The following is a 26,260-nucleotide window of genomic DNA, read 5'->3' on the forward strand; positions in this document are numbered from 1 at the left end:
AGCCAACGGCTAAATGCGCCATGAAGACACAACTTGACACTGTGGTTGTCCCTGCTGTACAATGTGGTCCCTTTGTGGTCCCTGGAATTAAACGACTGAAGTATTTGTAACCTGTTGGACATGTTGCTTTGATGTTTTACAGGGTCTTCCAGGAATGGTGGGGCAGAAAGGAGACCAAGTAAGTAATACGGGGGCGAGGTGAGGAGGGGTCATTTAGATCGAGGAGCCAGGGCAAAGAACAGGAGTCAGGACTCCTGATAATCAAATAACGACCTTAAAATAGGGACTGCGTCTAGCTCCCTTTACAAGTTTCCTCTCTTCTGGTACATCGTGTTCCAAGCAGGGCAGGGGGAATAACGGATTTTTCAGTTCACTGGCAGCTCTGAAATTTTTGTTAAATTCCTTTTGGGTCAAACCAAATCGGAAAACTGCAAAAAAATTCATCAACTAGGGAAAAAAATCCATTTTGAGTCTAACAAAAATGTTTTTTTTTTTCTGGCATTTTAAAAGAACTAGATTCACAAAATGAGTAGTGGTGGGGTCTCCTGTAGCTCAGTAGTTAGGGGTGCTTACCTGGGATGTAGGAAACCCTGGTTCAATTCCCACCTCTGCCTGTTGGGGGGAAGGCACCTGTACGTGGGTCTCCCACCTCTCAGGTGACTGGGCCATGGGCTATTCTGCTGTCGAGCTCTCTCAACCTGTTCCACTTAGTGTAAACAGTAACTGGAGCGGGGACTAGAACTTGGTCTCCCACATCCCAGGTGAATGCCCAAACCCCAGCCAATAGTGTATATCTCTCACTCTTATTCATCACAGTCCTTCGTAATGACAACAGGTCATTGGGCCAATGAAAGACATACAGCATCATTAGGGCCCTACCAAATTCATGGCCATGAAAAATGCATCACAGACCATAAAATCTGGTCTTTTGTATACATTTCTCCTATACTATACAGATTTCATGGGGGAGACCAGCTCTGAAGGCCGCGGGGAAGTAAGGGTGGCAATACCATAGCCCCCCCTACAATAACCTTGTTACCCCCCCCTCACAATCCCCTTGTGGGTCAGGACCCCTACAGTTACAACACCATGACATTTCAGATTTAAATAGCTGAAATCATTACATTTATGATTTTTAAAATCCGCTGGCCGTGAAATTGACCAAAATGGACTGTGAATTTGGTAGGGCCCTAAGCATCATCCTAATGTTTTACTTCTGTCCTTCTGTGCCTGAGCTGGGGGGTGGTTTAAGAAATGACGCTTTAGGTTTTTATAAGCATAAAAGCATTTAATTTTCTAACTTTTAACTTTATGTATTTCCTCTTTTTTTCTTACAGGGAAGTCAGGGCTTTCCAGGTGCTCCGGCCATGGGGGTAACTATGAGTGGCCAGTAGTTCTAGTAACTCACCTGCACAATAGATACTGCATCACTCAGTGTACAATACAGACATGGCTTGTGCCGCTTAACGCACAGCTTTACAGCAGGCAGCATGAAAAGCTAAAGAACTCGGGAAGTCTTACTGACCCGTCTGTTCACACTCACTGTTAAAGTCACATGGATTCACACGTTGCACTGGCCTCTGAAAAGCAGGCTCCTCGGTGGTGGAATTCGGAAAGCCAGTTCCGCATTGGTGATTACTGCTATTTCTTCTGTAATATGCGATTTCCTGGAAGGCCCTGATCCAGACTGGGGCCCCGCTGAGAATGGTGCTAGAAAGACAACCCTGGACCCAAAGATGTTGTAGTCTAATCCAATCCATTTAATCTGATCTCCCGTTATGAGAGTCAGCACAGGGCTGATTTGGGCACTGCGAGGGCACTTACATTTATTCTGATAGATACTGAGGCCTGCTGGATCCATCGAGGCTCAGCCCTGGTGTAATTAAAGTCCTTGGGCTGTTCTGGGTAAGTCTTGACCAGTTAACTGGCCCCGCTACCCTGAAGGTGAATTACCTTTGGATCCCACACTTGGGCTTACATAGGCCCTGATCCAAAGCCCACTGAAATATATGGGAGTCTTTTTCAATGGGTTTCGGACCAGGTGTATAGTCCTTTCTGGTGTTGGATACAGTACAGGAGTCGGCTTTTGCCATTGGAACACAGGGCGCAAGGTCCTATGCGGTAATGGAACTAGACTGAGCTTATTTTGCTTTGAAACTTGAGTTGTGTCCTCCCCCACTCAAACCCCAGTGTAACATGATCTGAATGTGGCTGAGGGAACTGGGGTTATTTAGTCTGCAGAAGAGAAGAGTGAGGGGGATTTGACAGCAGCCTTCAACTACCTGAAGGGGGGTTCCAAAGAGGATGGAGCTGGGCTGTTCTCAGTGGTGGCAGATGACAGAACAAGGAGCAATGACCTCAAGTTGCAGAGGGGGAGGTTTAGGTTGGATATTAGGAAAAACTTTTTCACTAGGATGGTGGTGAAGCACTGGAATGGGTTACCTAGGGAGGTGGTGGAATCTCCTTCCTTAGAGGTCTTTAAGGTCAGGCTTGACAAAGCCCTGGCTGGGATGATTTAGTTGGGGATTGGTCCTGCTTTGAGCAGGGGGTTGGACTAGATGACCTCCTGAGGTCTCTTCCAACCCTGATATTCTATGATTCCATGATTCTAATATCCACCTGTGGCAGGGACATAATTCCTCTAAATAAAGAGGACACTTATGTGGCTTCCTTTTCTCCTAGGTTGTTGGACCTCCAGGCAAGAAGGGTGCCAGAGTAAGTTAACTATGCAGAACAACTTTAAACTTGCAGGAGACCTTTGCCTAAGAAGACTAGGGCTGAGTACCATGTTACTCACTGAGATTCCTGGGATATATGGAGACCTGGCCTCATGAAATGACAGAGCTCAAGTGAACAGAGACTGGAACATAAGAATGGTCATACTGGGTCAGACCAGTGGTCCATTTAGCCAGTATCCTCTCTCTGACAGTGTCCAGGGCCAGATGCTTCAGAGGGACTAAGCAGAACAGGGCAATTGAGTGATCCAGCCCCTAGCATCTAGTCCCAGCTTCTAGCAGTCAGAGGCTGAGGGACACCCAGAGCATGGCATTGTGACCCTGACCGTCTTGTCTAATAGCCATTGATGGACCTATCTTCCATGAACTTATCTAATTTTTTTTTTTAATCCAGTTATAGTTTTGGCCTTCACAACGTCCCCTGGCAATGAGTTCCACAGGTTGACTGTGCGTTGTGTGAAGAAGTCCTTCCTTATGTTTGTTTTAAAGCTACTGCCTATTCATTTCATTAGGTGGCCCCTGGGTTGTGTGTTGTGTGGCAGAGTAAATAACACTTCCTTATTCACTTTCCCCACACCCTTCATCATCTTATAGACCTCCAGCATATCTTCCCCCCGCCCCCCAGGCTCTTTTATAAGATGAACAGTCCCCATCTCTTTAGTCTCTCCTCAGATGGAAGCTGTATTCAAAGTCTGCGTATAATGAGACATGATCAGCAGTGATGATTCTGCCCCATTAATCTTTCTCTTGTTTATATGCAAGCAATTTTAAACCCTCACCTAACATCTAGACACATGGTAGATGTAAATTTGCTTCCAACCATTCTGTTTCCAGGGTCAGCTTGTGGAAAAGGCTTAGATTGTGGGGTACTGGTTAAGGAGGTTAGTAAAGCACAGACCCAGTGCCCAGGACAGACTCTGGACTCTGTCTAGAGTGGAGAGGTGTTGACATTGCTAGAGTAAACTCAGTTTCCAAAATCCAGGGACTTTTTAGAGGTGGAAGAGACCACCTGCTGCATTAGCCATGCCATGCACCTGCTTGATGGCAGGATTGATTTAATTTCCCTTTTTTCCCCACCCTTATGGATGTGTCTGGTCTGGAATGTTCTAACTCTGGTACTTCCCGTAGCACAGTGGTTCCCAAACTGGGGTGCACACCCCTAGTTTTTTGGCAGAGCCCCAGCCAGCCCCACGGGGGGGGCAGGGCGGGAGCACCACCTAGCCCTGATCTACCTCCAGCTCTGCTCTGGCCCTGCGCCCAGCCCTGCCCCCGGCTGGGGCTCCGCACCCAACCCCAGACCTGCCCCAAGACAGGGCTCTGCTCCTGGCCCCAGCCTTGGCCCCTGGCCATGGCTCCATTCCCAGCCCCGGCCCCAGCCTCAGCCCCCTTACCCCTGTCAGCATCCTGCCCCCCCAGAGCCATGGTCCCACTCCCAGCCCCAGCTCCTGGGTGGGCTGCAACCCTGAAAAGTCTGTGGACCGCGGCCTTAGCAGCTCATTGCCACACTTAGAACTACAGACCTTAGGCTACATTTTCCCTGCTGCAGCCCTCCTGGCTAGTACTGCTCTTGTTGCCTAAGAAGGCTAATATATCCCTCAACTCCCTTTCCTAACACCCCCCTTACAACATGACAAACTGCTGCTTTGCTTTTCTTCAAGCTTGAGCGTGCCCAGTGCATTTATCCCCATTGTTCTCCAACTGTTTCCATTCTGTGGGGCACTCCTATAAGAGATGGATCCTCTCATGAGACCCACCTCCCATTATGGGACTTGGCAATACTCTCTTGGTTGCTGTCTGAGTCTCAGAACATTTCATTCCATTCTGTGGCACGCTGGCAGAGGGGTCTGCGAGGTCCTTAGCTTTCTCCTTGCCTCATATGTCCTAATCTTCAGACCTTTTATAATTTTTGTTGGTAAAATATCAGCCTCTTTTGAAGCTTCATAGCAGACAACTCCTGGGCCAGATTCTCAAAACACTTACACCAGTGTGAATTAGGAGTTGCTCCAATGGAGTTAAACCGGTGTACGTGAGAGCAAAGTCCGGCTAACTCTGCTAATTCCTTCCCCTGTTGCACAGTTTTTCACAGCTAAGGATATTGTTTTCAGAGCCTCAGACTGCATGAAATCCACTAGGGACTTAACTATAGATATTGATTTTACATAGTAGGCACCCAGATACTACGGTGATGGGCGGCAGGATAAAATCTGAAGATAAATGGGTAGATTTCTCAAAGAAACTAGTCACCCGAGTGTATTGAAAACTGTGAACTACACATTGCCTGGATTCCAGCAGTCCCACAGGAAGGGCAAGCCCTGGATAGGACATTACTAACTTTGTGACTTCTTCACACTTAGGGGGATATTGGACCTGTCGGCCCCACAGGACCACAGGGAAACAAAGGGAAACAAGGAGATAAAGGAGAGAAGGTAAAGGCCGTGCTTGTGGCACTGGAAACTTTCAGTTCCTTTATTGGTTCAAATCGTATATTGTGGGTCTCTGCGAAGAAGGCCACAATGTGGACTGAGCTTCTCATTAAGCCAAACTGGTGTGCACGGTCCATGCATGGTAGCCCCCGATGTTTGCAGTGGCACACTGAGGCCAAAGACTTTGAGATAAATATGTTGTAAGGAGGGAGGGTGGCAATGAGGTCCAGAAATACACATCTCCTTTCACTTCCTACCTCTCTTCGCTGGAAATGCATCATGTGGGAGCTGCCTCCTTTCCGTCTGGCCCTAAACACAAACGCTTGTCTGTTGAGTTGGAAGCTGTCTGGGGGTGGGACTGTATCTCCCTTTGTGTCTTCTGTAGCACAAAGCACACTGTCTGGTAATTATAGTATGAAGCAGGTCAGCATCTCTGAACCCCGAGTGGGTGGGCTCAAGAGAGGGTGGAGATAAATGGTAGAAGCAGTGGACACACCGCGTGACATGTTACTGAAGCAGGGTGACAGAGGGAGCAGGGGCAGGCAACCTCCAGCTGGTGCTTGGGGAGGGGAATTCTCAAGGGCTTCCGTAGGTTGAGAGCAGACCGGTGATGCTAACGCAGAGTCGGACAGGCAGCTGGTGCGATGATGGTGAAACAAGAGTGATGCACTCTCTCCGTTCCCTGGTCAGAATTCTAGCAGCAGCGTTTGCCCCCAGATATGACCTGTTCAATGTGATGTTCATGGCAGATACTAGCACAAAAGACCTAAGAGCCTTTCCATGAGAACTGCCGCCTCCTGAAAACCTCCATGCTGGCTGCCGAGCCCAGGTCTGCATTCCTGCAAGTTGCTGAATGCTGCTGGTGCCCGGTGGGAGAGACAGTCTCATCTCATCTTCCTAGGGAGGCAGGAAAAGGGAGGAGGACAAAAGAATCACTATGTTTTACTGCAAGCAGCGCTGTGAATTTGATGCATTTGTATTCCTTGCTCTCCCTGCAGGGAAGTCCAGGTTTTGGCATTCCAGGGCAACCGGGATTGAAGGGGGACATGGGCGAAAGGGTGAGTGGGGGCCATGCGATGAATGGGAACTGAGAGGGGAAAGGACAGAAAACAAGAGACCCTGAGCTCGATTCTGCTCCGTTACCTCTGGGCACCTGCACTGAAATCAACGTGACAAGTCAGTGGGGCTGCACTAAGTGAAATCTAGGGTGACCAGACAGCAAATGTGAAACATCGGGATGAGGGTGGGGAGTAATAGGAGCCTACATAAGAAAAAGACCCCCAAATCGGGACTGTCCCTATAAAATCAGGACATCTGGTCACCCTAGCGAAATCTGGCCTCACCCCATATGGCCTGTCATTAGCATATTAATCCAGTAGCTTCTGATACAAAAACGATGCACCTTAAACACTCTACAGAGGCCACAGGGCATGATCGTATTACAGCGCAGCTCATCCCAGGCTGTGGGACTGCAGAGCAAAGGTGAAGGTGACCTCCCCCTGTAGTGCAGATCTAGCGTTGCCCCCTGAATCTATTACTTAGAATCATAGAAGATTACGGTTGGAAGAGACCTCAAAGCAGGACCAACACCAACTAAATCATCCCAGCCAAGGCTTTGTCAAGCCGGGCCTTAATCAGGTCCCTGCCATTGCAAGGACCTTGGGCATGGCTGCACCACAGTCCCTCCTGTTCTCTGCCTGTGGCTCACCACTGTTTAGTGTCCAGAGGGCTGTAGCGCTGTTGGGCTGGGTGTGGGGATGGCTGACTGGTGGCCTGTCATACAGGGCCGGCTCCAGACCCCAGCGCGCCAAGCGCGCGCTTGGGGTGGCGTCCCAGCGGGAGGACGGCAGGCGGCTCTGGCGCACCTCCCACAGGCATGCCTGCAGAAGGTCCGCTGGGACCGCAGCTCTGGTAGACCTCCCGCAGACGTGCCTGTGGAGGGGCCGCTGGTCCCGCAGCTCCGGTGGAGCATCCGCAGGCATGCCTGCAGAAGGTCCGCTGGGACCGCGGCTCTGGTAGACCTCCTGCAGACGTGCCTGCGGAGGGGCCGCTGGTCCCACAGCTCCGGTGGAGCATCCGCAGGCATGCCTGCGGGAGGTCCACCGGAGCCGCGGGGCCAGCGGATCCTCCGCAGGCACGTCTGCGGGAGAGCCACCGGAGCCACGGGACCAGTGACCACTAGAGCGCCCCCCGCGGCGCGCCGCCCTGCTTGGGGCGGTGGAAATCGTAGAGCCACCCCTGCTGTCATATACCGGCGGTCAGACTATGAGATCTGGTCAGGTCCCTTCTGGCCTTAAACTCTAGGACTCTGTCCACAGTCCTGTGTTTCAAAATAGCCAATCAAAGCCCTTGCTATTAAAAAAAACATGCTTTCTCCCCGCTCCCCACGTGATAGCATATTAGTCCAGCTGCTAACAGAGCGCAAGCAAAGAGCAGGTGGCTGCATAACGTGGTGCCTCGAAGAGCTGCAAAAGGCAGCTTCGAACAGCTCCGCCGAGGGAAGATGCCACTTTGGCTCACCAGGCAGACCTGCTGCTTAGTGTTTACTGCTGTAGTTCAAAGACATACACTCACATTGTGTCCCAGGCCACAGAATGGCCATTTTAGAGCCTGGCCACCAACTGGCAGACTTGGGCACACTTAGGCCAAGGTTTTTAATAGTGACTGTCATTTCAGAGAGTCCAAATTGCGACACTTTCCAGGGACCTTAGTTTCAGAGAGCGGGTGCTTAGCACTTCCCAACACATCCTTGAATGTGTCTCAGACTGGGTACCCAAAATCACTAGCCAGGTCTAAACGTGTTGGCCGCCGCGCCCGCGTTCCTAGGGTGTCTTCGGAATTACTTGCGTGAGTTGTAGCTGCTGCTGACTGTATTTTACTAGGGTTGTGAGATCAGAACTCAGTGACATCTAGGGGTATTGTTCTTGCCAAGTGACTTACAGTCTGATTTCTCCGCAGGGGAATGTAGGTTTATCCGGCAAACCTGGCCCAAAGGTGAGTGAGCACAGACCGCTGAGCGTGCAAAGCAAAATCACAACTCTTGCTTGTGTCGCCTAAATGGAGTTTGGTCAGTTGGGTTTTGCAATGTAAAAAATGATGCTGTTAAAGTGGGATTAGAATGGACATTCGTGGGGCAGGGAAGCTGTAAAGACCGAAGAGGCTTCAAGGCAAGTTGTGGCTCTGCTGGAATCTCCATTCAGCAGAACTGGGGCCCTGGACGCTGCAAGAGGACAGGCTAAAACTGCCTCTTGGTTCTCTCCCCTTGCCTGACCTTAACACACCAGTAGGAAGGTGTCCAGGCCACTTCTGGGTGTGCAGAAACCTAGAGACCTCGATCCCAATGTAACCTACTTTCCATCCCTTCTGGGGACTTAGAGGGCCAGCTTGAAATATCTTCTAAAGGCTGGCTTCAAAAATACCTCTGTGTCTCTTTGCAATGTGCCAGACCGGTGGACAAGGGCACGGAAAAAAGCCTAGATGCAGATTCACAAAGATACTCAGGCAGCTCCTCCACCCCCTTCCCCCAACCGAAGTGCCTCTGTCAATCTGGCCCCTCATGCAGCAAAGAGTCCTGTGGCACCTTGTAGACTAACAGACGTATAGGAGCATGAGCTCACCCACGCATTCACCCATGAAAGCTCATGCTCCTATACGTCTGTTAGTCTAGAAGGTGCCCCAGGACTCTTAGTCTGGATCTGTAAAAGCAGCAAACACGGCTACCCCTCTGATACTTAATGATGATATTTCTCTCATGGTGTTCCCTAGACTTCGTTGAAGGGGAATTTTATTTTGGGAGACTGGTCCTTCCCCAAACATGGCAGAAGAACCGTGGGCTGCTTTGGGATGGGTGGGCTTGGGGGCTAGGCGGAGGGTGCACCTAGGTGATCGGGCGATGTAGGCCAGAGTGGAAGAGCAAAGGCTCGCAAAGGTGAGGACAAGACGTTTTAACTCAATGTGGTGGAGAAGTGGGGGAGCCAGTGGACAGAGGTGAAGGGTGTTTGGGTGAGGAAGGATGATGTTAGTGCTGTGGAGAGCTGTTAAGGCTGCTCAGTCCTGGAGCGCCGATGTTAGCTGCACTAGCTGGGAATGCAGCATACTGATTCAGCAAACCTCGATGTCACTCGTAAACGGCTGCAGGCTTGATTCGGTGGTGAAGACGCTGGGCCAGGCTTATTATCGAGGAAGCATGGTACTAGCGCCCTGGCTCCCACGACATGGGACCAGCTCGATCAGGACACCAGAGTTCTGTCACCTCGGCTAGCACAATGATGCTCCTTTTATGACTTCTCTTTTTATACATTGATACAAACAAGTTAAGTATTACTCTCCAGATGTTGTTAGCTAGAACTTTCATCCTTGTACCTGCTAGTTAGAACAAAATATCCTCATCCATTATCCTGTCATTCCCGCCTTATCTTCTGAGGGGTCGATGTGTTCTTGTACTATCCCTGAAGAATGTGTTTACATAGTTACTTGAGAGAGCTGTGTATTTTTGTACCGTCCTTTCCAGACAGGAATGTGCTAACGTAGTTAGCTGACACCTGGCGCGTTGCTATTGTGCTGAAGCCCGGCCTACTCCGGTTCACAGCCTTTGGTTCATACTGTTACTTATGCGTAAGGCTCCAGCATGGCCTACAAAGGGGACATGGTGATGCTGGTGAGCAATGATAAGAATGAATATAGAATGCCTCTTTTGCAAACCTTACCTAGGTGAGATGTTTAGATGCCAAACAGCATGAGCTGGGCCTGTTTCGCATCCCTAAACACAGCTGCCAGAGAGAGAGAGAGAGAGAGAGAGAGAGAGAGAGAGACCCACATCACATAGCAGCTTAGAACACTGGGGGGTACAAAATGCAGTAGAAGAAAGCAACAGTTATATTCACTGTTTATCTCCAGGGGGAAATGGGCCTGAGGGGAGAGAAAGGTGAACCAGGAACACCTGGGAAACCAGGAGAGACCGGACTAAGAGGTAAAGATGTAAGTAGAAACTAATGGTCCAGTAAGACCGGTCATGTCAGTACACTTTGCTGAACTGCGCCATTTTCTTAGACACAAAAGGAAAAAGATGCTTCCATATTAAAAATGGCTCCTTGCTACCATCTGACAAGGGGGGAGTGGTTTATGTGGAAGGAGCTGGTGGGTGTCAGTTTTGTTTTGGGCAAGGGAGGCGGGAACCTGCAATAATGAGGTGAAATGGCTCAGTCTGTGACCCGTTACACTATGTGAAATTCAGGTACTCAAGCAAAATACCGCTCTGCTCTGTCCCAGCTGGCGTGAAGATGCACAGCAATGTGGCTGTGTCCTGGGCATTGGGGCACATATCTGGGCAGAGCTCTGCCAGTCAAAGTGCACTGGCTCTTTAACTTCAGCTGAAGTGGGACAAATGTGTTGCACCAGGGCATTTGTGTTGCAACATCTTGACATTGCATCATCACATGATGACATATCGTCAAATCGTGACAACTGTGCACTGCACCATGACATCTTGGTGTTTTGACGATGCACTAGCCCTCAAGGACATTTTAGGGCATGCTGGTATATTTTGCAGGATGTCAGACTGCTCCATTAGAATTGAGACAGGCAGCCGTCCAATGTTCCCTCTTAATTTTTTCCATCCATGTGCGGAATAAATTTTGTTATGTGCACCAAGGCATGTGTGGATGTGCACTACCGTAGAAACAAAAAAACCTAGATATAATATATATTTTTAAAAAGTTACCACAGGGATAATTACTTCAGCCAGGACAGGTTAGGCATTTTAGAACTCACTACTCAAAGAATTAAATTTAAGTGTAAGAGAAATAAAAATTATTAAAAGCACAGATCAGTCAAGCATTGCAGGAAGTACCAAAAAGTAACAACAACAATAAAACAAGTATGTGTTGGGAGGTGAGAGTGAAAGATATAGAGACTGTGTGTGTGTGTGAGTGAGTGAGAGAGATTGTGTGAGCTGGCTGCTGGGGAAGTCTCAGAGACCATGGCTGTCTCTTTAAGAAAGGCACTCACTCACCCGGAAGGCTGGTTCAGATCTCAGACCGCAGCTGCTCTTGAGTTCTGAGCCAGGCTGGCCCCTCTCCTCTGCTCTGTGGAGAGGGGGTACAAGGGACACCCTGACATCAACACACACACACACCCCCGCTTTGCACAGCTAGCAGGAGGGTCCTGGGAGCAGTTGCAGGAGCAACAAAGCAGCGGGGAGAGGGGCACCTGAACACATGCTGCCGGATGTGTGCAGCTCTGCTAATCAAGTGTGCAGCACTTGAATCTCTCCTGGGTGGCCACCCAACTGCATAGCTTAGAGGGAACACAGGCAGCCACCCTAGAGAGCTTTATTACAGGCCTCAGGTAAGACTCTTTACTAATGACAGCCAATAGCCACTCTCCTTTAGTTCAAGGAGTTTGACCATCCAAGAGTCTTTCCATCACTGGAGTTATTATCACATTGTCCTGTGGCAGAATAGAGCCCAAGTGTCCCTTGTATGTACTGATCCACAAAGGAGAGGATTAAAGGGAAGAACCCTGATCCTCATCTCAGGTTACACTAGAGTAACATCACTGACTTCAGAGGAGTTACTCCTGGTTTACACTGGCAACAGTAAGATCAGAACTCAGACAGACACTTTAATCCAACTGGGAAATTCAGAATAACAAAACTGGTCACGAACTGAACTTTAATCTGACACTTTTTGTTATGTTCTAGGGAGAACCAGGGCAGAAAGGGAACATGGGGACTAAGGTAAAATAATGGGAATTCTGTGCTTTCCCTTAGCCATGGAGATGTTGAGCTCTCTGCTGTATTCCGTAGTAGAATGCGGAACCTCCTGATTAATATTAATGTGAAGTTGTTACGATGTGACTCCCAAGTCATCCAAAAGGACCCTCTTGTTTTCCCATTTTCGGGGCTTTGATTCAGATGAGAGACGTGGAGGTCAGGTTTGCATTTGGTTCAGCCTGGCTCGACCAACCCAAGTTATTGAAATGTCCCCCAAACTGGCTCTAACTCTGGTTAGGTTTTTCCTTCTGGGTTCGGTTTCACCCACCAAAGTTAGAGACTGCAACCGGCCTGTCAAACTGGACTTCAGAACCTTTTTCCTTCTGGGACAGGAGTTCCACCCCCAAGTTCTGAGGAGTGGGACTAGCTATGGGGCGGTCACCTGCTTGTTAAGGCTGAGGAGGTGGAAAGCAGGAGACTTTCCCAAAATCCCATTGACTGATGGGGAATTGTCAACCTCCCCTCACTTCTACTAGCATTATGCAACTCTGACATCTCCCTGCAACATCTGACCCTATTTACTCCAGCTCCAGGCACCCTCTGAAATGTCACCCCCATTTACTGCACCTCTGATGACCCACCCCATCTTTATCATTGCCTACTCCTCTGGTGGGTGCTGGGGAAGGAGATGGCCTCATTCAAAGCCACTGGCCAGATAAGTGGGCTTGACTCTCTCTCCATTTGAACTGGCCTCTGCAGGCATAAGTGCTGCATAATTAATATCCCAAGTGCTGGGGCTGCCTGACACACCTATTTACCTGAGACTGCTAATAAGGCTGTAAAAAAAATTGTCCTCCTTTCCTTTAGGGAGAAGCAGGTGGCCCAGGGGAGCCAGGAGAGAGAGGAATCCAGGTAACGATTCATTCCAGGGTGCAGAATGAGCTCTTTTGGTGCTTCAGTGGCATCCTTTAGACATTGTGTTTCCATGTCCGAGTAGTTATAGAAGGGAATTAGTGAGGGGAAAAAGAGATCTGTGCAATGAGTTTGGTGGTTCTCAGCCCAGGGCTTTCTCCTAGGGCTTTCAATCCAGCACTGGTCAGCAGCTATGGAATTCATATGCTCAAAGAGTCAACCTCCTAAATGAAAACCACAGAGAGTTCAGGCGGGTGCCTAGGGTGAAGTCTTCTGCACTTCTGTGCTGCTGGACAGGGTCTGGAACGCCCATGGGGCTGTATGTGCGAAGATCAATCTCTTGTTTCACTCATGATTGTTTCTTTGAATCATTTTGCAGGGACCTTTTGGGCTTCCAGGCCGTCGTGGAGAACAGGGGATCAAAGGCGAGATGGGAGAACCGGGAAAGGATGTAAGTCAGTCATCGATGGCGTGATGGAAGGAAGGGGAGCTTGGGAGACAATACTGTAGCTGGCAAAAGAGAGGCCCATAACTCGGCTGCTTTAAAGGCTGCAAGCTCCCTCCCTCCGTGTGATGTAGTGTGGCAAGCCCAGCGTTGAAGGTCTGCTCCCCACCAGGAAGGGGTGGAACCAGTCTGAATAACGTCTGATTGGGCGGAAGCACAAGACATCAGGCAGGATTCTGCCATGGGCACCCCTGGTGTGCACGCTACACGAGTGTGCAAAATCTCCTCTGCCCACCTCGGAGGAAGAGTCACTTGCATTTCCAGCCTGTTAGATGCTGAGGCTCAGCGTGCGTTGAGTGGGCCTGAGGCGGGGGGCTGCTTTGAGTCTGTGCTACCGAGGGCCGGTTCTCACCTTGCGCCTCTCTCCTCCCAGGGAGTCGCCGGAGAGAAGGGAGACAAGGGTGAAGCTGTAGGTTTGCATGTTTTCCTTTTTAACCTTGCATGAGAGAGAGTCCAGCTCGGGGTGTGACACGCTGACTTTCACCACTCGCCTCTTTGGGGGATGGGGGCGTTGTGTCTCCGCAGGGGAAGCCTGGGCCGCCCGGGTCACCTGGAAGCATTGTGAGTAATACTCTTTTTTTCTGAAGGTGCTCACCGGTGGGAGGGAAGGGGAACTGGGGCAGAGGGGGTGCGTTGTCCTGGCAACGGGAGGGAGGGGCTCCCATTCCTTTGCAGGCAGCTGTGCTGTGAGTCTGCAGCAGCACTGAGGGTAGTGGCCTGTACCCAGTGCCTGCCACAAGAGGCCAGAGTCACCGTAGTGTAGACCATAGTCCCTCCGTTGTAGCGAATAGTGGTTTGAGCATTGGCCTTCCTCCTGATGTCCGATAATGCTTGTACTTCTCAGTCTTCCAGCAGTGCCTATTCGCTCTCAGCTTCTTGCATGCCTCTTGCTCCCAGTTCCTCGCACACACTTCCTCTCCTCTGGCTCCCTCTGGCCTGACTGGAGTGAGCCTTGTATAGCATCAGAGGGGCCTTAATTAGAGTCAGGTGCTTAACTGCCTCACCTGACTCTTAGCAGGTTAATTGGAGTCAGGTGTTCTCATTAGCCTGGAGCATCCCCTGCTCTGGTCACTCAGGGAACAGAAAACTGCTTATCCAGTGGCCAGTATATCTCCCTTCTACTACGCTGCTGTTCCCAACTGGCCTGGGTCTATCACACCTACTAAACCCAGGGTTGTGAGTTCAATCCTTGAGGGGGCCACTTAAGGATCTGGGGCAAAAATCTGTCTGCATATTGGTCCTGCTTTGAGCAGGGGGTTAAACTAGACGACCTCCTGAGGTCCCTTCCAACCCTGATATTCTATGAATACATCACAGCAATTCATTCAGCGCATGTGTGAGTATAACAGCCCTCCGGACCTGATTCAGGAATATGAGTACATGCTTAATACCATACTTATTCCAGAAAGCACATGGCTAACTTTAAGTACATCCTTTAATCCTACTGAAGTCAATGAGATTTAAGCACCTGCTTGACTTCAATGGTTAATCATGACTTGAAGTTAATCATGTGCTTAACTAAATCAGTTCCCATGGGAATATGCTATGGAGGTTCTCGCCTATCTCACCAGGCCTTTGGTTGCCCCAGCCTTGTCATCCTTGATTGCTGTTCTCCCATTCGCTCACCGCTCACGCACCTCTTAGTGAAGTACGCTCCTCTGAAATTGCAACGCCACTGGGGATGGAGGGGGAGGCAGCGTACAGTCTATGCTACCCAGTAGGCTCATAATTCCCAGCTCCTGATGGAAGGGCAGGAGGCTCGACTCCTGTGGCTCTCTCACCCTGCGCTAGCACAATGATCACCGCACCCAGTGACCTAAGTACGTCGTCTTCCGATTCAAAGGGGAAGGGTTCTAAACCGTGCAATCATGTGACTGTTTATTCAGTACAAATGACTAAACTGTCTAAATAAGGGCAAAAGTTGAGTCAGCAGCAGAGAGGGGCCTGAACAAAATCCTAAATCTGAACATCCCTGAGCTCTGGGGAAGTTTGGATATTGGATTTGCTGTTGGCCCCAATCTCTGTAATGGGTCAGACCTAAACACTTCAAGCTTTGTGGATATGCAGCCGCAGACCCAAACTTCACAGCTGGCTCATATCTCTACAGCTCATTGGATGAAGATGCTCCTTAGCCCCTGATCCAAAGACCTAGAAGCTTTGGATCCAAATATTGCAGCTCAGATGAAGGGCTAATTTTTAGAGGAGGAAAGAAAGTGAGCTAATTAATCCTTGTGCCAAAGGGGTGTATCAGAACCAGAAGGAAGGTACGCGGAGATGATGTTGCTCATCGCAGATCTGTTCCTAGTTGGGACCAACAACACTTTGTGACCTGTCTTTCCTCCATCTGGTGTAGGTATCATCTCTGGAGAACAGCATCACCAACAAAGGCGATAAGGTAAAGTCTCTCCCTTGCCGGAGAAGCAACGGCGCACTGAGATGACTGTCCCCTAACACTGGTTGTGTAGTTGTTTTGCATGGGAGTGTTTTACCCTCCAACAACAACACACGTTTTAATAAGCTGTAAACAGCTGCAAAGGATTAAGTTAAAAAAATTAAAGAAATTCTATGAAATAGAGATGATAGAATTGACCTCAAACTTTTCCAGCTGTGAGGAGCACATAATCTTCCACTGCTGTGAAACAAAGGGCATATCTACCCTGCAATCACGCCCAGCTCGAGTAGACACACCCAAGGTAGCTGTAATGTAGCTATCTCAGTTACTGGAGCAGGGAAGCTGCAGCAGCATGCATGTCAGTGCGAGCTGTACAAGCCCACCTGGAAGCCTGGGTAATTATTCGCAGGACTAGCCTGCACTGCTGCACCTTCACTGCTCTGGGAACTTAGCAAGCACAGGTGCTGTGCTTGCAGTCTCAACTTACCCTATGACTTCCTGACTTCCAGATCAAGTTTTCTCCACTCAGGTTGACTTTTTTGCAAGTCAAAATCCCACAAAATTCAACTTGGGATCTGAAATGCTGAACTCTGCAAAGCAAACTGAGTTCTCCCGTTCACTTCACCAGTAACAAAGGTGCTGCAAATGGAACGTAGCTGATAATGTTGTTGAGGATGCAAGAGGCAGAATGGACTCCAACTCTCTTTCCAGAGCTGTGTGGGTTCTGCAGGGCAGACAGGAATAAACACTCAAGCCCTGATTCAGCAAAGCATTCATTGAAGTCAATGGGACTCAGGCAGGTACTTGGAATTAAGCATGTGCTTAAGGACCAGATTTTTAAGGGTATTTAGGTGCCTTACTCCCATTGCCCTACGTGCTTTGCCAAATGAGGATAGGATCATTTACATGCTTAAGTTAAGCACATGCTTGAGCACTTTGCTGAACTGGGGCGAAGGCAACTGGCTTCTCATTAAAGGGGGAGAAAAATCGCTTGTTTATGCCAACTCTGGCAAGCAACACTGCTTTGCATCTTTATCTAGGGTAAGAGAGCCATATCCAGGTGTGTTTTGAGCAGCACCTTTCAAGGATTAGTGCAGTGCACTCAGACAACTGATCACAGTATGATGGATGTAAGATGCATGGAAGGTCTGTAATAAAGATCAACAGGGAGGGATTCCACCCGTATGGGGTGTTTGGATAAAAAAAAAAAGGGAAATTAAATACAGTACCGCAGAGTTCAGGGAGCAGCATCCTTCAGAAGATACCAAAGTAGTGGCTGAGAGACGTGGAACACCATGTGTTCTTTGCTTCACGCCATTCTTCTGTACCATTCCTCTGCTCAGAGAAATGAACCGCAAAGAATCCAGCCCCTTTCATGCACCACTCACATCACCACATGCAGCATCCGATCTGACCTACGCGGGAGGAGAGGTTAGGTCAAGTGTTATCCAGAGCAGCCATTTTGCCAAGGAACGTCTCCCAACTGAGTGGAGGAAAAATATGACTTGAAATCACAGGGGTTAGCAAAAATTGTGACTCTTCTTCATCTTCTGGCATCTTCACCCTCTGTGCAGCAGGGGACAGGGAGAGGCAACTTGGCCATCAAGAGAGTGTACCTTCCACAGCATCAGTTTCATGCTAACATTTTTCTGTGCATTTGTAGTAGTGGTTGTTTCCTTGCAAGCTAGGAAAGGGTGGTTCTGGGGGGACCCCGGGAGGACAATAGTCTTAAGCAACAGTCCTGAGAGTTTGTTCCATTCCCATGGCTAACGACAAAGCATTAAACCAAAGCTCTCCCCAGATAAAGCAATGCAGGTATCAGTCATGTTGCAGTGCCAAAGAGACAGAGCTAACCCATTCCTGCTGGGTTACAGGGAGATCCAGGGGATACAGGCCGGAAAGGAGAGAGAGGCCCTCCAGGTCCCAGGGTAAGTGTGGGAGTCTGCAGGTGAGTGGTTTTGTTGGGCTTGCAGGTGGATGGACAATTAGGTCAGAGCTCTCATGTGCTTGGGGCCCCGAAAGGTTGGCTTTAAACAGCGAGAGCTTTTGAGCTGAGCTGTTAAACTCATGGCCACACCCGGGCCTGGATCATGCCAAGACTTCTGCACCTTCATAACTTCATGCAGATGAGGAGTCCGATAGAGATCAAAGGGGCTATTTGCATGCGTAAAGTTACCGACTGCCTAGGCCTTTGCAGGAGCACAGGCTTGTATGGTGGATCTTTACTTTGCCACCTGACCGTGGGATCTGCTGCTTGGGGCAGCCTGGTGCTTTTAGCATTTAACATACACATTCATCTGCTACCACAATACAGTTCATAAAGAATAATCATCATCCAACCTGATGACCCCCAAATATAAATACTGGGCCACTCAGCTGGCAATTTAATAGAACTTCGGTGTCCACCTGGCTCCAAACTGTGCAAAACTCTTCATTTACACATCCCATTTCTGCTGGGCAGCTGGGAAGGGCCAGCCCACCGTGCTTAGATTCTGCTTAGCGGGAACTCTTTCATAGCTTGAATTATAACTAGCTTGGGACCAGCAATGTGGGGGGATCTACCCTTTGGTCCTCAGGAATAGGGGGCAGTGACAGCATTCAGAAATTACTCCTTACTGTCAAATTTTAGTTGTGGAGATACAGCACAGACCTGTTTACGCGCAAATCCGCTTAACACGCGGTAGCACCATGCCTCCCAGTGCTGCCTATTTAACACGTGAGACTCGTTAACACGCAGCACAGGAACTTGCTATGTAGCGCTACAGATTTGCTCACTAACTCACTGACATAGAAATCGACAGGAAGTGCGGAGCAGAAATGTGTTGTATGTCTTTACTGCCCCGGGCCCTTTAAATCGCCACGGGAACCCCGAGCGGCGCGGACCAGGCGGCCTGGAAGGGCTGGCTGGGGGATGCTGACCCCTTAGTTCCGCCCCTTCCGCCTGATTCCCCGCCCCTTCCGGGGCCCAGAGCTGCCCCCACCCCGTACCGGTAAGTGTCCTGAGTTACTTTCACCCCTGTGTAGTAATAATGTTTTTATTAGATTACACATTTGAATTTATATTCTTGCAAAGTGCCGTTAACAGATAGGCCTACTGTATTTGGGACACTGTGAATACGTATGTAATCCTAGATAATTATACGTGTGTGTATATATAGATATCTTAAGATATTTCAGCATGGCACTCTTAACCTGTGGTCTGTTAACACGTGGTCGTGATGGCTTGACTCCCGACATCCGCGCATAAACGGGTCTGTACTGTAATATCCCTTTGGAACATGGGAACCATTAGGTCAAACCTACCTTTATTTTGTATTTTAAGGGGCTGGATGGTCTCCCAGGGCCTGCAGGTGGGACTCTGGTATGTTACTTTCCTAGCCTTGTTTTCTGCATATAATCAACATTACTTAAATGATCTCTTTTCAAAGCTCCCTTCTGTAAACCACCCTTCCATTAACTAGGAGACAATGCAGGCAGAAGCCCAGCAGCAGAGTGGGGGCTATCCAGTTTATTGCGCTGAGTGTTGCATGTATGATTACCTGCCCTGTGGATGGGTGGCGTATGTGTGCAGTCGGTGCAAGGAGCTCCTGGCCCTCAGAGACCATGTACGGGCTTTAGAGGCCAGGGTGGCGGAACTGGAGGAGCTAAGAGAGGCAGAGAGGTATGTTGATGAGGCTTTCCGGGACACTGTAGAATTGTCCCACCTCCGCTCAGACAGCTCCTGTGCTGTTGAGGAGGAAGAACGGCCCAGGGAAGTAGAGCAGTCAATGGGAGCAGAGGGAAACCTTCCCGTAGTCGGGACCCTCCTTCCTGATGGTGCTGGGGTTGCCTCTCGCACTGAGGTTGCCTCTCCAGGGGAGGGAACTCCAGTTTCTAGGAAAAGGCAGGTGTTAGTAATGGGAGATTCGATCATTAGAAACTTAGATAGCTGGGTTTGTGATGACCGGGAGAACCGTATGGTGACTTGCCTGCCTGGTGCGAAGGTTGCGGATCTCTCGAGGCATCTAGACAGACTTATGTGTAGTGCTGGGGAGGAGCCGGTGGTCGTGGTACATGTAGGTACCAATGACATAGGGAAGGGTAGGAGAGATGTCCTGGAAGCCAAATTTAGGCTGCTAGGGAAGAGACTGAAATCCAGGACCTCTATGGTGGCATTCTCAGAAATGCTCCCAGTTCCACGCGCAGGGCCGGGTAGGCAGGCAGAGCTTCAGAGTCTCAATGCGTGGATGAGACGATGGTGTAGAGAGGAGGGGTTCACGTTCATTAGGAACTGGGGAAACGTCTGGGATGGGAGGAGCCTATACAGGAGAGATGGGCTCCACCTAAACCAAAGTGGAACCAGACTGCTGGCACTAAACATTAAAAAGGTTGTAGAGCAGTTTTTAAACTAGGAGATGGGGGAAAGCTGACTGCTGCAGTGGAGCGTGTGGATCGGACACAGACTTTTCTTAGGGGAGAGTCTGACGATAGAGAATCTCCAGGTTATAGTCAGGAGCAGAGGACTGAAGAGTATAATGTAAGGGCCGGATCAGATGATAAACAGTCACATAAAAAAGAATCTGGCACATCAGAAAAAGGCAGGCTAATAAACCGGGACAAGTTCTTAAAGTGCTTGTACACAAACGCCAGAAGTCTAAATAATAAGATGGGTGAACTAGAGTGCCTTGCGATAAAGGAGGATATAGATATAATAGGCATCACAGAAACCTGGTGGACTGAGACCAATCAATGGGACACAATCATTCCGGGGTACAAAATATATCGGAAGGACAGAACAGGTCATGCAGGGGGAGGAGTGGCACTATATGTGAAAGAAAGTGTAGATTCAAATGAAGTAAAAATCTTAAGCGAATCCACATGTTCCATAGAGTCTCTATGGATAGAAATTTCATGCTCTAGTAAAAATATAACATTAGGGATCTATTATCGAGCACCTGACTAGGACAGTAATAGTGATGATGAAATGCTAAGGGAAATTAGAGAGGCTATCAAAATTAAGAACCCAATAATAGTGGGGGATTTCAATTATCCCCATATTGACTGGGAACATTTCACTTCAGGACGAAATGCAGAGATAAAATTTCTCGATACTTTAAATGACTGCTTCATGGAGCAGCTGGTACGGGAACCCACAAGGGGAGAGGCAACTCTAGATTTAATCCTGAGTGGAGCGCAGGAGCTGGTCCAAGAGGTAACTATAGCAGGATTGCTTGGAAATAGTGACCATAATACAATAGCATTCAACATCCCTGTGGTGGGAAGAACACCTCAACTGCCCAACACTGTGGCATTTAATTTCAAAAGGGGGAACTATACAAAAATGAGGGGGTTAGTTAGACAAAAGTTAAAAGGTACAGTGACTAAAGTGAAATCCCTGCAAGTTGCATGGGCCCTTTTTAAAGACACCATAATAGAGGCCCAACTTCAATGTATACCCCAAATTAAGAAAAACAGTAAAAGAACTAAAAAAGAGCCACCGTGGCTTAACAACCATGTAAAAGAAGCAGTGAGAGATAAAAAGACTTCCTTTAAAAAGTGGAAGTCAAATCCTAGTGAGGCAAATAGAAAGGAGCACAAACACTGCCAACTTAAGTGCAAGAGTGTAATAAGAAAAGCCAAAGAGGAGTTTGAAGAACGGCTAGCCAAAAACTCTAAAGGTAATAACAAAATGTTTTTTAAGTACATCAGAAGCAGGAAGCCTGCTAAACAACGAGTGGGGCCCCTTGATGATCAAAATACAAAAGGAGCGCTCAAAGACGATAAAGTCATTGCGGAGAAACTAAATGGATTCTTTGCTTCAGTCTTCACGGCTGAGGATGTTAGGGAGATTCCCAAACCTGAGCTGGCTTTTGTAGGTGACAGATCTGAGGAACTGTCACAGATTGAAGTGTCAGTAGAGGAGGTTTTGGAATTAATTGATAAACGCAACATTAACAAGTCACCCGGACCAGATGGCATTCACCCAAGAGTTCTGAAAGAACTCAAATGTGAAGTTGTGGAACTATTAACTAAGGTTTGTAACCTGTCCTTTAAATCGGCTTCGGTACCCAATGACTGGAAGTTAGCTAATGTAACGCCAATATTTAAAAAGGGCTCTAGGGGTGATCCCGGCAATTACAGACCGGTAAGTCTAACGTCGGTACCGGGCAAATTAGTTGAAACAATAGTAAAGAATAAAATTGTCAGACACATAGAAAAACATAAACTCTTGAGCAATAGTCAACATGGTTTCTGTAAAGGGAAATCGTGTCTTACTAATCTATTAGAGTTCTTTGAAGGGGTCAACAAACATGTGGACAAGGGGGATCCAGTGGACATAGTGTACTTAGATTTCCAGAAAGCCTTTGACAAGGTCCCTCACCAAAGGCTCTTACGTAAACTAAGCTGTCATGGATAAAAGGGAAGGTCCTTTCATGGATTGAGAACTGGTTAAAGGACAGGGAACAAAGGGTAGGAATTAATGGTAAATTCTCAGAATGGAGAGGGGTAACTAGTGGTGTTCCCCAAGGGTCAGTCCTCGGCCCAATCCTATTCAATTTATTCATAAATGATCTGGAGAAAGGGGTAAACAGTGAGGTGGCTAAGTTTGCAGATGATACTAAACTACTCAAGATAGTTAAGACCAAAGCAGATTGTGAAGAACTTCAAAAATCTCACAAAACTAAGTGATTGGGCAACAAAATGGCAAATGAAATTTAATGTGGATAAATGTAAAGTAATGCACGTTGGAAAAAATAACCCCAACTATACATACAACATGATGGGGGCTAATTTAGCTACAACAAGTCAGGAAAAAGATCTTGGAGTCATCGTGGATAGTTCTCTGAAGATGTCCACGCAGTGTGCAGAGGCGGTCAAAAAAGCAAACAGGATGTTAGGAATCATTAAAAAGGGGATAGAGAATAAGACTGAGAATATATTATTGCCCTTATATAAATCCATGGTACGCCCACATCTCGAATACTGTGTACAGATGTGGTCTCCTCACCTCAAAAAAGATATTCTAGCACTAGAAAAGGTTCAGAAAAGGGCAACTAAAATGATTAGGGGTTTAGAGAGGGTCCCATACGAGGAAAGATTAAAGAGGCTAGGACTCTTCAGCCTGGAAAAGAGAAGACTAAGGGGGGATATGATAGAGGTATATAAAATCATGAGTGATGTTGAGAAAGTGGATAAGGAAAAGTTATTTACTTATTCCCATAATACAAGAACTAGGGGTCACCAAATGAAATTAATAGGCAGCAGGTTTAAAACAAATAAAAGGAAGTTCTTCTTCAGGCAGCGCACAGTCAACTTGTGGAACTCCTTACCTGAGGAGGTTGTGAAGGCTAGGACTATAACAATGTTTAAAAGGGGACTGGATAAATTCATGGTGGCTAAGTCCATAAATGGCTATTAGCCAGGATGGATAAGAATGGTGTCCCTAGCCTCTGTTCGTCAGAGGATGGAGATGGATGGCAGGAGAGAGATCACTTGATCGTTGCCTGTTAGGTTCACTCCCTCTGGGGCACCTGGCATTGGCCACTGTCGGTAGACAGATACTGGGCTAGATGGACATTTGGTCTGACCCGGTACGGCCTTTCTTATGTTCTTATGTTCTTATGTTCTTTATAAACCATGGTTTTAGAATACTACTAAATAGATAGAGTATACCACATTCTGTACCAAATTTATCCTTGTTGAAGCGCATTAACTAATCTAGTAAGTTTCAGGTTCTACTTCTTAACCATGGCTGTTACATTCTGGTGTATCCGTCCCTGAAACATTCAATACTGATTTTATGCCTTTTTCTCCCCCTCTCCAAGCTGGATAACATGTCAGAAAAGGGGACAAAAGGGGAAAAGGTAACAGCTTCTAATGTCATAATTCTAGACTGTGAATTATTCAGGGAAGGGACTGTGTTTTGTATTTGTTTGTACTGTGCTAGCACAATGGGGGGTCGTGGGGGGTGGAGGAGGCTTGCCCTTGACACTTCTGTAGTGCAGAGCATCATCATGATGAAGGGAACCAGGCCCCTCTCTGTGGGAGAATTGTTTGCTTAAAATGGAAAAGCAAATTATTTGTACATAGAAATGTGCCACTGATTGGCACAAAAATATATTCACGCCCATCCATGGACAGAGCATGCACAGCGGCACTGTGCTGGGAGGTGTGTATTGCCGTGAGTTCGGGATGTTCACCTTGCTGCCATGTCACTGGACTAAGTGAGTAATGCAGGTCTTCCCAAAGAGAAACTGCAGTTAAAACCACTTTAGAGCAAACCCTGTTGTCAGGTACTTTAGTTATGCTATATATTGCCGTGGTTGAGACACCAAAGGGGAAAAAACTCTAGGTGGTGCTTGGAAATTGTAGAGTCAAGATGATTGGAGCCAGAGTCTAATAGCTCTGTGTGTGTGTGTGTGGGGGGGGGGAATGTATCTGGAATCTGAAGACACGTGAGTTTAACAGCCATTTTCTGTCAATAGAGTCACACTGGAGACTCTTTAAAGAGCAGGAGGAATGGAGTAGGTGTACGCCAGGGCAAACTCGTCATGGCCTAGTGGGTTAAGCAAAAGGCCAGGGTCCGAGTGCTCCTCAATTCTTTTCCCACCTCTGCTAATGGCTAGCCTTAATTCTCTGCAGTGATATAAAGACAAATGCAAAGTGCTCCACTTAGGAAGGAACAATCAGTTTCACACCTACAGAAAGGGAAGGTCTAGGAAGGAGTACGGCAGAAAAGGATCTAGGGGTTATAGTGGACCACAAGTTAAATATGAGTCAACAGAGTGGTGCTGTTGCAAAAAAAAGCAAATGTGATTCTGGGCTGCATTAACCGGTGTGTTGTGAGCAAGACACGAGAAGTCATTCTTCTGCTCTACTCTGCGCTGGTCAGGCCTCAGCTGGAGTATTGTGTCCAGTTCTGGGCACCGCATTTCAAGAAAGATGTGGAGAAACTGGAGAGGGTCCAGAGAAGAGCAACAAGAATGATTAAAGGTCTAGAGAACATGACCTATGAAGGAAGGCTGAAAGAATTGGGTTTGTTTAGTTTGGAAAAGAGAAGACTTAGAGGGGACATGATAGCAGTTTTCAGGTATCTAAAAGGGTGTCATAAGGAGGTGGGAGAAAACTTGTTAATCTTGGCCTCTAAGGATAGAACAAGAAGCAATGGGCTTAAACTGCAGCAAGGGAGGTTTAGGTTGAACATTAGGAAAAAGTTTCTAACTGTCAGGGTGGTTAAACATTGGACTAAACTGCCTAGGGAGGTTGTGGAATCTCCATCTCTGGAGATATTTAAGAGTAGGTTAGATAAATGTCTATCAGGGATGGTCTAGACAGTATTTGGTCCTGCCATGAGGGCAGGGGACTGGACTCGATGACCTCTTGAGGTCCCTTCCAGTCCTAGAGTCTATGAATCTATAAACTCTTTGCCAACATTCGGGACATAAATATGCTGAGCCCCGGGGTCGGAGTATGGGGGCGCTGATTGGTGAAGGGAATTGCCCAAGTCACATGATTACCCAGGTCCCATAGCTCTCAAGCCAGTACTTTCTTGGAGTGGTGTAACCAGCTGGGTGGTCTCTGGAGCCTCTTGGATTATTTTCTCTCCTGTGCAAAACGTGTTGAGTGGTTGGAGGCCACCCCAGTCCATGGTTTGCTGGTGCCCTTCATTCCACCGGAATCTGTAGAGGCAGAAACCAGATTTCAGTGTAATGAAGCCCATCAGACATGGAATTCAACCCCTCACCTTCGTGCCCCTTTCGCCCTTGGAGAGAATGTTGACCAAAAGCTCATATTGGGCTCTTAGCCCCATGTTCAGACATTGTGCTGCCATGCTGCCTATTCAGTGTTAAGGTGGCTGCAAAGTTCAAGGCTTCTGTTGTACCGTTAACTCATCTGCACTACACACACGCCATATTTCCTAGGATTGTTTTTTCTAATTAAACCCGCAGCTTAATTAAGGGGAGACAGCATGGTCCCAGGATGAGACTTGGAGTGAGGAGATCTGGGTTCTAATCCTGGCTCTGACCCTTAGTGTGGCTCAATTTACCCCCAAGGGTGAAATGTGAAGGACAATAGTTAGCATCCACTTGGTCTTGTGAGGCTTAGTCAATGGGTGTTTGGGACGATCCCAAGCTGCTGTAATATTCCTGTTGGAGCTCTGACTTCCGCGAATCTAACTGGGCAGCACAAACATTGCATTGACAAAGGTCCTAGCATTGAATAGGTTATGTCCTGCATCCCTTGGTTCTTTCACGTCTGTGCAGGAGACACAAGACACTTTCATCCTCTGGGGAGGAGCATTGATACTATCAGGCCGCGTCTACACTGTGAGCTGAGATGTGATTTCCCTGCCTGAAACTGGGCCTCCGCTGCCAGTACCTGTGCCACGGCGGTGACACTGCTATTTATACTTGCACTAACTTGATGAGCCTAGTGTGAATACGTGTGCATGAGCAAGGAAATTGCACCCCTCGCTTGTTGTGTAGACATAGCCTAAGTGGGTTGGGCCTGGGCCTCATCTGCCTGTCATTGGTAAAATCCTCTGCTCTGAATTTGTCATGTGTCCTGCCCTTGCTCCATGTGCCAAACTGCCACTGATGT

General features: G+C 48.1%; 2 protein-coding genes across 11 annotated transcripts in view; both read left to right on the forward strand.

Annotated features, from left to right (window-relative positions):
- Positions 1-6,249, forward strand: part of LOC120380075 (collagen alpha-1(VII) chain-like) — a 68,487-nt gene extending 62,238 nt beyond the window's left edge. Inside the window, exons 40-44 of the mRNA XM_039497604.1 lie at positions 143-178; positions 1,338-1,373; positions 2,683-2,715; positions 5,090-5,161; positions 6,157-6,249. Of these exons, the coding sequence (XP_039353538.1) occupies positions 143-178; positions 1,338-1,373; positions 2,683-2,715; positions 5,090-5,161; positions 6,157-6,249 (270 nt within the window). The remainder of the gene's footprint in view (positions 1-142; positions 179-1,337; positions 1,374-2,682; positions 2,716-5,089; positions 5,162-6,156) is intronic.
- Positions 6,250-9,694: 3,445 nt separating this feature from the next.
- LOC120395660 (collagen alpha-1(VII) chain-like) overlaps positions 9,695-26,260 on the forward strand; it is a 128,583-nt gene continuing 112,017 nt past the window's right edge. For 5 of the 10 annotated variants that reach the window (XM_039520261.1, XM_039520263.1, XM_039520262.1 and 2 more), the window contains exons 1-10: positions 9,695-9,815; positions 11,859-11,894; positions 12,738-12,782; positions 13,162-13,233; positions 13,661-13,696; positions 13,813-13,848; positions 15,641-15,682; positions 17,554-17,607; positions 19,002-19,040; positions 23,485-23,523. In XM_039520261.1, the coding sequence (XP_039376195.1) occupies positions 9,786-9,815; positions 11,859-11,894; positions 12,738-12,782; positions 13,162-13,233; positions 13,661-13,696; positions 13,813-13,848; positions 15,641-15,682; positions 17,554-17,607; positions 19,002-19,040; positions 23,485-23,523 (429 nt within the window). In that variant the 5' untranslated portion in view covers positions 9,695-9,785. Of the gene's footprint in view, positions 9,816-10,068; positions 10,128-11,858; positions 11,895-12,737; positions 12,783-13,161; positions 13,234-13,660; positions 13,697-13,812; positions 13,849-15,640; positions 15,683-17,553; positions 17,608-18,609; positions 18,670-19,001; positions 19,041-23,484; positions 23,524-26,260 lie in introns of those variants that run through there. The other 5 variants (XM_039520266.1, XM_039520265.1, XM_039520264.1 and 2 more) reach the window with 5 other exon arrangements.

The sequence above is a fragment of the Mauremys reevesii genome, linkage group 1 (genome assembly GCF_016161935.1).
Source record: "Mauremys reevesii isolate NIE-2019 linkage group 1, ASM1616193v1, whole genome shotgun sequence".
In the NCBI taxonomy this organism is placed as follows: domain Eukaryota; kingdom Metazoa; phylum Chordata; order Testudines; family Geoemydidae; genus Mauremys; species Mauremys reevesii.